This window comes from Lissotriton vulgaris, chromosome 6, assembly GCF_964263255.1.
Source record: "Lissotriton vulgaris chromosome 6, aLisVul1.2, whole genome shotgun sequence".
Taxonomy (NCBI): Eukaryota; Metazoa; Chordata; class Amphibia; order Caudata; family Salamandridae; genus Lissotriton; species Lissotriton vulgaris.
Genome location: NC_141694.1, coordinates 1,235,878,056 through 1,235,890,434, shown reverse-complemented (window position 1 = coordinate 1,235,890,434; position 12,379 = coordinate 1,235,878,056). Strand labels below are relative to the sequence as shown.

The 12,379-nt window shown below is 46.4% G+C and overlaps 1 protein-coding gene across 2 annotated transcripts in view; it reads right to left on the bottom strand.

Moving 5' to 3' along the window:
* REV3L (REV3 like, DNA directed polymerase zeta catalytic subunit) overlaps positions 1–12,379 on the bottom strand; it is a 1,049,196-nt gene that overhangs the window by 352,605 nt on the left and 684,212 nt on the right. For both annotated transcript variants that reach the window (XM_086927335.1, XM_086927334.1), the window contains exon 20: positions 2,103–2,221. In XM_086927335.1, the coding sequence (XP_086783461.1) occupies positions 2,103–2,221 (119 nt within the window). The remainder of the gene's footprint in view (positions 1–2,102; positions 2,222–12,379) is intronic.

Genomic DNA, 12,379 nt, shown 5'->3' with positions numbered 1-12,379 from the left:
AACAATGGCTTTCTGAGTACGCAGCAAGGCCAAAACAAGCTATTCCTCTGGCTCTATGGATTTGTGCTAGTTTACTATCTCTTAACATGGATGTGCAGAGTGTGGAAAGAGATGAACATCTTCATCACAAAATGGAGGCGTCCTAAAAAGACTGCAGGAACCTGCACCATTGGCTCACGGTAGCAAAGGACAACCTGATCATCCTCCCGTTGCTTATTATTCTCCATTTTGGCCAGAGGAGTGCTATTCCACGATATGTGGCCAGGTAGTGGCTATTATATGCCAGTAGTAGGTAGTATGGTCAAATGTTGTGTAAGGTATATAGATCAACAGCATGTAGACCTAATAAACACTAGGAATTGCATTACACAATCACATTAACCAATAAATGGTAGGCCTACAAAATGGAGATGAATTTGCCTTTTAATGTTTACTACAAGACATATTAAGAAATACCTCGCCCTGCCATGCTGCCTAATTTCATTACAAAGATAAGTATCTTCATACTGCTCCTCTAACAATTTTTATAGGGGGTTAATTAACTGCAATAACCTTTTAAAACATTTTTTTTTTAAGAAAACCAGCAGTTAATGGTAATTTGAGAAGTACCTCAGGATCATAATGAGCTACCTTCTCCGTATAAAAGGATTACTATGTAGGATCTTTTAAAGTTTATTCCACTTGCAATAAGAACATTTAAGAGCTACAAAAGTACTATGCAGAAGCCTAAGAAAGCATTAATGAACCACATTGTAATATGGAGCACAAGATTGGAGTCTGCTATTATTCCAACTCTTCGGGGATAGATTTTCAATGAAGGACGATAATAAAGATGGCCTTGCATTTATTTTTGGCAAAATTATGGTGAGTAGAGATATCTTCTTTAGACGAAATAGTTTTTAATAGATGGAATTAAGTAGTGTATTTAGAAATTCTTAGAAAGTGAAGGCTTATTTAAAAGCATGGTCTCAGAAGTATTGTAGTTCGTCCAAATATATAAGTATATAAATCACAAAACATTCACTTTAAGGAATGGGGGGGGGGTCAAGAGTAGCATGTACACATAAGAAAACTAGACAAGGCAAGACCAAAAAAAACTTTTTAAAAAGTTTGAAAGAAATAGGAAACGGAGTGGACGAAAGTGTAAGGGGAGGAATCACTGCCCAATGGAAAAAATGAAAGCAGGTAAGGAAATCTCCATGCCAACAATAAGTGTTCTCAGCACAAAAAATAAGGTTTACCAGACAAAGTCAAATCATGGACTTAAAGCACATGGTTGTTTTTACATTCCTTTTTTTAAGACAATGAACCCTTGAAAAAGGAGAAATTGCAAGTACAATGCATATCTTGATACCTAGATTTATGTATGTGCCAAAAACCTAGTTGTACTTAGATTGGAACTTTCTACCCTAAGAGGTGCGAGTATTTACATTTTCTTCTACTGATTCGTCGGGTTCTTCTCTATTATCCATAATTTCCTTCTGGAGCCTTTTTAGCTCTACCCATTTAAGGGCCCTTTCCATACTCACATCTACTTCTATATTATGCACCACCACCCAATCCATGTAATGTTGCTGTTTGATCATGTATATTATTGTAATCAGATACATTTCAAGAGAATATGATTCACAAATTGGTCGTGCACTTTTGATATATGGTCATTTTCTTTTATTGGACTTTTAACTCTGCATTTAAAGTCACAAGGTGTTCCTCATAATCAAATGAGAAGAAATGCTACATGTGTTCCTTGGTACTTACTGGGCTTCTGCATAGGAACGGAGTTGTTTTATGGTATTATTTGAGTTTTTTTCACATATTTACTCGATATGTGAATTTACCCCATTAACATTTTCTTCTTTTTAGGGTATCTTTAAAAGATACATTAATTAAAATACAAGTAATTTAAGCTTATAAAGGCACGATTAGAAGCACTTGAAAATTAATTTGGACAATTCAAGCATATATGCAAAACATGGACTATCTCAAGAGGAATTTATTCATTTTTTTCAAGGATTTTTTTTTACAGAGCAGTAATAATTATGGAAGATGCATCCCAGCTTGCAGTTGAATTCAAAATAATTCTTAACGGCATTGTATTTTACCTCATTTTTCATCATGCGCCAAACATTTAGGACGATCCGCCCAACCACATTGATTTCACTCATAGTGTCGGCACCATATTCATCCTTTTCTGCAGCAAATCGGTTCTCTTTGTTATCCTCTACAGTAAAAAGAGACAATGAATACATTTCCAAGCCGTATATAAATAAATACATATTTAGTTTAAGTTATATTTTCCCTGATACAATAAACAGAATTTTGTTTAAGGAAAAACAAGTTGGTTCATTGATAATAGTACAACCATAGAACTGTAAAGTTTTGTGGTTACGGTGGTCCATTTAACCCAGCTAAATGAAGCAACAGATTAAACAGCATATCAACTGCTGTCAGCATGTGGTGTCAGTAATGATGTCCCATTTGACACGGACTGAGAAGTTGTGAGCAGAGCAATGGGAAAAATGTCAACTTCATGAGTTCTTTACTTTCTAGTTTTTAATAGAACAATCTTGACATTAATTTAGGTTTTCTAACTGATTAGCCTTGTGTTTTTTCGGTTTTAGCAGAGTAAGCTGTTAAAGATGGACTGCAGCTATTTATATAATCCTCAGTCCCCACCAGGTACACCGATTAAGACTATCTGTGTAAAGTACTTGGTTCCTGGGGCATGGCCAAGATGGAGGCTGGGATGGTTGCTCTGTTCTGAGCCCTGGCAAACCACCCCAGCAGAAGGCATCCTGCAAGGCTCATGAGCCCCCCCCCCCTCAGCTGGCACCTGATGACACACACAGCCACTGGAGCTCCACCACTGCTAAAAGCTGGCAGACGCACTAGATGAAGTAGGGTGCTGAGGTCCTGGGGCGAGAGCAGAGGCAGGCAGCGCCATTTCAGGGTCTACACCTGGCCTTCTGAATGGACGCCTTCGCCCAAGGGACTGTGGTGGTCCAGCAGACCTAAATTAAGGCCTTGGAACCCCCGCTCCTACCAGTCAAAACCTCCCCCTTCCAGCACCTAGCCAACACAACAAGCAGGTCTGCATCCCGCCCATCGCGATCATGACCTAATAAGTGGGCCCAAAGGTACAACGGACTAAGTACAAAGACCAGCTCCAAACAGAGAGGAGATGCAGCAGAATTAAGGCATCTGCCCCCTCCCCAAGGGTTGACCACCCTCCTTGCGGAGTCTCAGTATTGATACATGTGCTACGCAGCTGGCACAGGTAGGTTCACAAATAGAGGCCCAGCACCCACGCACCACAACACCACCACTATGTTTTATCCGCCCATAACATCTCTGCACTAGAGGTGGGGAGAGACAAGCTTGCAATGTCAGGGGTTCGTCCGGACCTCCCCAAATTGCCTGGGCCCTTATGACAAAGGTGACATAGCTGGAGAGCGGGAGACCCTCTCGACCACGTTCTCCCCCTTCTGCACTTTTTTCCATTCATGTACTGGCTTGCAGGAGGCCAACCAGCCTGGCCAGCACACAGACTTGGAAGACCCAGTCAGTAGAGGCCACACCACCAGATTTGCTTACGATCACACTGGATGGTGACAAGGAGCGACTGCCATTGTCCCCACTCATTGTGGGCATATAGTATACACATGTGAAGCGCTTCCACCTATCTGGCAGTGAAGGGGGTCTTGCTGTGTGATTTAGTCTGCTAAGAGGTAGGCGACATATCCTTGAGGAAGCTGGGAAAGATATGAGACTACCATTATTATTATCGCCAAACGCACTGGTCACCTCACTGGACCTTGTCGAGGGGCACCATGGGGAAATTCAAAGGGAGCAGGCCTCCGCAGTAATCACATCTGGCCGGGGCACTTTCAATACGATGGGAGAGGAAGAGACCCTACAAGACCATACAGGGAAATTAAGTGTAATTCTTGCTGCCATTCTAGACATTATAACCAACCTGGAGTCTAAACTAGGTGCACTCACGATTGACTCATACAAGCAGGGCCACATGGTATTGAAGGAAAGGATGGACGAGGTGGAATCCTCTATAGCGTTACTCCTTCCTACAGTCAAAGATGCACAGTCACATATCCAGGCTCTGCAGGAGGACATCTTCCAAATAAAACAGAAACCAGGAGGGAGGGACTTTCCCGTAGTAATATCATTCCCATATACGACTTGCCTGAGCAAGCCAACGGACCCAACATGGAGCGCTTCCTGGAGGACTGGTTGGACAATGAGGTCCTGGCTCATGGTCCACCCAAAGAGCACCGACCAGGATGGTGGTGGCCCGAATATTTAACTACTGGGACAGAGATCACATCTGGAGGGTGAACAGGGCACGGCGAGCATGGCAAGTTGATAACGCCAAGATCACCATCTACCCGAATTACATATTTGAGGTCCAAAGAAGGAGCAAATCTTCTACAGGGTAAAGCAATGCCTCAGGGACCACAATTTTCACTGCGCATTACTGTTTCCAGGTAAATTGAGGATTATACAACAGGAGGCCACAAAGCTATTCACTTCTCCAGATGAGGCATGATGCCGGAGGAGGAACTGAACGCAAAATGCCCCGCCCAGGGACAGAGAATGCGCAAGGGCCGTCGTGGAAGAAGAGCACCGCACTGGCACTCTCCCACAATTGCCAGACAGGTAATACGTGGCAGCTTCCCCAGCGCATAGCCCTGACTATGCAGATGGTGCCCTGGCCCTAGCAGACTTGGTGGTGAGTAGAGCCCCAGAATGAACGCGCAGAGGTTATTGCCACCAAGAAGGCCGCCTTCCAAGTAAGATGCTGCAAGGAGGCCTTGTGTATAGGCTCAAACGGTGTAGACATCAGCCTGGAGAGAACCAGGTTCAACTCCCAGGGAGGAGAAGGATTTCTCACAGGGGGATAGACCTTCTTTAATCTCTGAAGGAAATCCTTAACCACTGGGACCTGAAAAAACGATGTTTGTGTAGGTGATTTTCTGTACGCTACTATGGCGGATAGGTGAACCCTAATAGAAGCGTATTTCAACCCTGATGTAGCTAAGTAAAGGAGGTATGGAAGGACTACCTCTTCTTGTCCTTTGGTGGGATCAAAGCCATGGTCCTTACACCAAATGAAAAATCTTTTCCACTTGAACGCATAAGACGCCCTTGTGGAAGGTCTCTTTGCCTCTCTTAAAATATTCATACATTCTGGAGGCAGATTTAAGTGTCCATATTGCAAGACCTCAGGAGCCATGCAGTCAGGTTCAGCGACGGGAGGTTGGGATGCAGGATCCTCCCGTTCATTTTGCTCAACAGGTCTGGCCTGCACGGCAGGCGTCTGTGTGGACACAGCGACAGATGTAACAGGTCTGGATACCACCATTGTCGCGGCCAATCCGGAGCAATTAGGATCATGTCCATGCTCGATCTGATGAGCTTGGCCACCACCTTCGGAATCAGTGCCAGAGCAGGAAACGCATAGGCGAACATTCCTGTCCACTCCAGCAGGAGAGCGTTCCCTTGCGTCCCTGGCCGGTGGAACCTGGGCGCGAAGGCGTGGCATTTGGCATTTTCGTCGTCCGCAAATAAGTCTATGTCTGGACAACCCCAGCAACGGAAGAGTTCTTCGACTACTTCGTCGTTTAGCACCCAGTCTGGCTGATCTTCGAAGTGCCTGCTGAGTGCGTCTGCTTTTGTGTTTAGCTCGCCTGGAAGGTGTACTGCCACCACCGACAGTCCCCGAGCCAGAAGCCAGAAGAGTCCCCAATTTCCAGTCGCTTGGTCCCACTGATCTTCCACAGACTCTTGTAGAGGACGCATCCTCAACCTGGCGTTCGGTATTAGGAAGATGCAGGACGCCATGGAGCCCAATAGAGACGCTACTTCTCGCACCTTTGGACGAGGAAACTGAAGTAACTTTCTGCATTTCTGCCCCATGGAAGATAGTCTCTCCTGCGAAGGAAACGCTCTTCCTAACTTTGTGTCTAGAACTGCTCCCAGATAGTGGATAGCTTGCGTGGGCTGCAGGACCGATTTTTCTGTGTTCACGCGGAGGCCGAGCCTGTGTAGTTGTTGAAGACACAGGTGACAGTCTTTGGTGGCTTGACGAGGGGACGGACTCTTCAGGAGCCAATCGTCTAGATATGGGTACACAAAGAGACCTTTTTTGTGCAGACATGCCGCTACCACTGCCATGCACTTGGTGAATACCCTTGGTGCGGATTTTAGTCCGAAGGGAAGCACTTTGTACTGGTAATGCTTGTTCCCTACCAGAAATCTCAAGTACTTCCGATGACCTGGTGTTATAGGAATGTGGAAGTACGCGTCCTGTAAATCCACCGAACACATCCAATCTCCAATTTGTAGATGAGGACATATCTGATGAAGTGCCAGCATGCGAAACTTCTCTTTGACCACCACCTTGTTGAGAGTTCGAAGATCCAAAATCGGTCTGAACTTGTCCTCTTGGTCTCTTTTGGGGACTAGAAAATACCTTGAGTACACTCCTCTCCCCCTTTGGGATGGGGGTACCTCTTCGATTGAGTTTTTCTTTAAGAGGACGCTCACCTCCCTTTTGAGGAGTTTTAGATGGTACGAGCGAGTCTTTTTTGGAGGAATCGGTTGTGGTCTCTTCCGGAAACGTAGCGCATATCCATTGCGCAGTATATTCAGCACCCACCGATCTTTTGTGATGCTGACCCACTCTGCCAGGTGTTGCGAAGCACTTCCTCCCACTGGAGTGGGTAACGGCGCCAGAGGAAGCCACTGCTCAGGCCTTGCCTCCTCTAGGCGTGGTAGAGGACTGATGATGTCCGCCTCTGCCTCTGCCCGATTTTCCTCCTCTGTATTGCGCCTTCCCTTGTGGCTTGTTTGGAGACCATTGAGGGGTTTGAACCCTCTGTTGGCCTCCCCGGTTCTTGTTGGTCTTGAAGCGTTGCTTGAACGGCTCTTTCTTTTTCTCCAGACCAACCGCCTTCACTGTGTCCAATTCTGTTTTCATGCGGGTCATTTCCTGATCGGCATGCTCCCCGAAGAGTGAAGATCCTGAGAAGGGCAGATTGAGGATGCGCTGCTGGGCATCTGGTTTGAGACCAGTTAAACGCAGCCAAGAAGATCTCCTCGCACATACCCCATGTGAGTAGGCATGTCCTGCTAGAAGGGCGTTATCTGCAGATGAACTAATCATTTGGTTCGCCACCAAACAGCCCTCCGTCACTGTTTCCTCAAAGTCCTTCTGGTCCTCCTTGGGCAATTTCTCTTTGAATCGTTCCATGGAGTCCCATAGAGCTCTATCGTACCTTCCGAGAAGTGCTGATGCACTAGAGACTTTCAGGGATGAAGCTGCTGTGCTGCATACCCTGCGTCCCCAAGAATCTTGCGTCTTGCTGTCTTTGTCAGGAGGAACTGAAGAAGAAGGAGCGACTGTGTGATTCTTCTTAGCTGAGGCTACTATAACTGAGTCCGCCGCAGGCTCTCCCTTCACAAAGATAGGATCCGAGTTGGCCGGCCTATATTTCTTTTGGATACGTGCCGGTACCGCCCTGATCGTTGCTGGCGTGAGGAAAACCTCTTTGATTGGGTCCATTATCCCTGGAACCAATGGGAGCAGAGGGCGTGTATATGATTTGTGACGAAGGGTCTCAAAAATCACAGTAGTGGACACCTCTGGAACAGCCATCTCTATATTAAGTTTGTGAGCACCCCTTTGTAAAACGTCCAGATACGTGTTGACGTCGTCAAGCGGGGAGGCTCTGGAGCGAGGGCTGTCTGCCAGCGTTGGAGAGTAATCCCCTTTAGAAGATCTAGATGAAGATGAAGAGGAGGATGATGATGATGGAGTTCTCCTCCTCCTGTGGTGAGATTTCTCCTTCCTCACAGGTGATCTTCTAGGTCGTTCTTCCCTTCGAGGAGAACGTGATTCCCTCTGATGCTCCCTTCGTGGAGATCTCGATCTCTCAGTCCGTACCTCCCTTCTCGGTGTTCGAGATCTGGGTTGCTCCCTCCTTGGTGATCGGGAGACCCTGGGGGTATGCGACCTGTCCACTCTCCTCTCTCGTGAGCGTGATCGGAGACTGGTAGGACTCTGTCTGTCTGCCTCTTCTGCCAGCTGCTGAAGAGGGGACCTGTGTTCTGGACTCAAGTACCTTCGTAGTCTCTCCATCGCTCCAGAATCCTTCCATTTACTCAACAGACCATACCATCTTGGCGAGAGTCTTGCCTGTGTGATATACCGCCGTTGGGGTGTCTTTTGCACCGGACTCCTACTCCTAGAAGAGGACCTCGATGAACCAGAGGTACTTAAGGAGGAATGGTGAGAAGCAGATTGTGTCACTAGGACTGTCGAAGGCACTGAAGGAGATCTCCGTCTCACCGGTGTTGGAGGACATCTCAAAAGTCTTTCCCTCGACGTCGAACGCCTCTGCGGCATCGACGGAGTGATAACCTTCGACGTCGAATGCTTCGACGTTGACCTGTGGTCCCTCCACGTCGATCGGCGATGATGAGCCGACGACGGAGTCTTCTCCCTTGACGTTGAACGGCGTCGTCCTGCCTTCGACGGAGGTCTCGACGCCGAACGGCGTTGCCCTGCCGTCGACCGAGGTCTCGACGTCGAACGGCGTTGCCCTGCCGTCGACGGAGGTCTCAACGTCGACCGACCTTGGTCTGTCGGCGACAGAGATGTCAATCGACGTTGTCCTGTCGTCGACGATGCCCTCGACGTCGACCTGACATGTGGCGACGGCGGAGGATCGGACATCCTCGACGTCGAGCACCGACGCGCCGTCGATGATGATCCCTTCCTCGACGGCGAGCGTCCGAGGGGGCTCTTGCTCCTCGACGCCGAGCGCCTCCGTGGAGACGTCGGCGGAGGTGTCACACTCTTAGAAGCCTGTCGACGTTGAGACGACGGCGGGTGTGATCTGTGCTTCGACGCCGATCGTCGCCTGGTTGACGACGGCGGAGGTGACTTAAGTCTTGACGTCGATGTTCTCGTCGACGGTGATCTCGTGGCTTCTCTCGACGCCGATCGTCGCCTAGTTGACGACGGCGGAGCTTTCTTCGTCGTCGGTGAACTTCTTTTCGACGACTACTTCCTCATCGACGCCGGTCCCGACGTCGACGGAGTTTTTTCTCTCGAACTGTCCATCAGATGTTGTTTTTTCAGCGCCGAGCCCGGTGCTGAGGTTGATGGACGCTCTGACTTGCCTTTGGAGGGAGTTCTGGGTCTCTTTGAACTCTTCCTCTCTGTAGATCTTCCTCTCATGGATCTCTGGGCCAGACCATAGAGCCTGTTCCTCTCTCTGTCTTTAAGAGTCCTGTCAGACAGATTTTTACAATGTGAACAGTCTTTAGGATCATGATCCTCTGGCAAGCATAAAATACAGACCTCATGAGAGTCTGTTTTTGCCTTCTTGTGGCCACAAGAAGGGCAATCATCGAATAATGAGGGCATCCTGACAGGAAAACCTCACAAAAAATCGACTGCTAAGCAGTTATTTACTTGACCCTGATGTTAAAAGTCAAAGTAAATCAAAAAATTGTTCTTTAGAAGATTTTCTGACTGAAAAAGGCAGAAAAGTGTGGAGCTGTGAATCCAGGGTCCTTCCTGAAGGAGCCGGAAAGAACAACTGACCTAACTGTAACCCCTGAGGCATGATGGGAAGCTAGGGGCAGAGGTGCCTTAAAGGCATGGCGTCAGTTTTAGTACATTCAGCTACAAGTTAGCTTTTCAGTCTTTTTAGACTGGGTATTTGCAATGCAGCCTGGGAGCTGTATATGCTTACAGTGTGTTATAAGAATTTCTACTGTTTTCTAAGCATTAAAACAGTTTCTAAACAAGCAGTGGTGTTGTTTCTCATGTTTCTAATGCAAAATACACTGTATCAAGAGAGAAAACCAAGTCACACAAGCACCCTCTTAGCAGTCCATTGATCTATGAACATGAATGTAGTTAATTCCAAGGTTTTTGCATCAACATTATTCAATGCTTCGATGTTAATTCAAACATATGGATCCAAAGACCAAATCTTGTGATTCAAGTTCTTTATTATTCAAATAGGTTAAAAGATTATTCCAGCTTTACACTGCCGACACGTGTTTCGCCCTCTCCAGGGCTTTTTCAAGGCTATCTTGTTCTGGTCTTAAGCTGCTCTGATCTTGTGCTGCTCTGGCATCGGAGAGGTTAAAGTTCAAAACAACATGGGTGTGAAGCGTTTATGCGAAACCTATTAGATATCTTGGTCACAGCGAGCTATTTAGAAAGTAGGTTCCCTCTAGGTAACTTTAGTCTTGTTATGTCCCTCGTGGAGCTTTTGAAAAACAAAAGTGAATTGTCTCACTTGTTATAGGAGTGCAACTCGCTGTGTGGAGAAAAAATCCTATATTGTTGAGTGAAGGGTTCTTGAAGACCTTGATAAGTCTTATTCTTGTTGTAACCGGGCGCCGGGTCTCCACTGCAAGGCACTGAATGGTGGAAATTCTTCACAGCATATTCCAGCTCTATTGTTTTATTTGGCTGCAATTGCTTATTTTTATATATATATATATATATATATATATATATATATATATATATATATATATATATATATATATATATATATATATATATATATATATATATATATATATATATATATATATATATATATATATATATATATATATATATATATATATATATATATATGTGGGGCACATATAATATATTGTTTCCGGGGTCCCGCGCATGGGCGGGAATATTCTAATGCTTATGACTATTGATGAGGATCCCCTGGAAGAGAACTCGAATAAAACCACATTCAAAGACTCTCTACACCCCTCCCATCTGCCTAATGCTCAAGAACCATGTATCTGGGCAGGGGACTTCAACACTGTGCTGGACACGATCAGGATAGGTCCTTTCCCCAGGTCGGTGCCGCCTCTGTAAAGACGACATCACGCATGTAGATGGTAGAGGTCTGGCTACTACTATACCCGGAAGCAAGAGAATATTCCAACTTCTCCGCAGTACATGATTTACATAAATGCATCGACCTCTTATACTGTAGCAGGGCGTTGGTAAAACATGGCTGGGCCGGACAAATATCTCGGATGCACACTGTTAGATCATAATCCCCTTAAGATATCCCTTCGCTTGGGCAATGGGCGTGCATTCCGGTGGAGGTGCTTTATGATGCTGCTTTTAGGACCACTGTAGGTGACGCAGTGGACCAATACTTTTTGGAAAATGAGGGCACTGTATCAAACTCCCTAGTTGAATGGGGCTCATTTAAGGTTGTATTAAGGGGTATCCGCATTAAATCTGTCTATGATATCCGTGCGCTCAAATACTCCTTGGTGCAAGTCGCGGGTGCTCAACCCCGGTTGACTCAAAAGATGGCAGAATACAAAGCAACCTTTACACGTCTCTGCAAAATAGATTACAGGGAATACACAGCTTGACAACACTCGGCGGGCGATAAAGTGGGACGACTGTTGGCTTGGCTTCTGGTCCTGAGAACCCAAACACCCAGTTGCTGCAATCAGAAATCACCAAGGGAGAATAGTAAACACCTAGAACGAGGTTAACAAGTCATCCAGGGAGTACAACTCCATACTATATGACTCCAGCAGTGAGATGGATGCTGCCACGATTGAGAGCTATTTAGATACCTTACACTTACCAGCAGCCTCCCCACTACAACGGATGGAGTTAAATGCTCCATTAGAGACAGAGGAGATACACATCGCTATCAAGCAAATGGCAAGAGGTAAGACAACTGGGACAGATAGGTTCCCATCGGAGTTCTAGGACTCGTATACAAAAAGATTGGCCCCAAAGTTACTTCGGGTGTATACAGTGATTCGGAATATGTGGCAGCTCCCAACTACTATGAGGGAGGCGATTATTACGGTCCTCCAAAAACCCCACAGGAATCCCTTGCTTGTAGGCTCCTACTGCCCATTATCAGTGTTAAATGTAGATTACAAGTGCCTGGGTAAAGTCCTGGCGAATGGATTGGTCCCTGTAGCACAGTCCCTAATAGAGGAGGACCAGATGGCTTTATCTCTGGCAGAAACACCTTCCTGATAATGAAGTGGAAACGCACTTCTGTGACATTCCCTGAGGTGGCCTCTCTTGGCATCAAGAAGGTATTTGTTACCCTGGGGTGGCCATGCTTGCTGGAAGCACTGAGGAGATTACACTAGGGGGACTGGTTTTCATCTTGGGGCCAGCTACTATATATATCACCCCAACCGCACTTGTGAAGACGGGAAATGTTATTTCAGATCCTAAACTGATATGTTGGAGCTGTCAGCAGGGCTGCCCACTCTCCCCCATCATGTTTGCATTAGCCGTGGAACCGCTGGCATACGGCCAGGGGTCTAGACTGGGGTA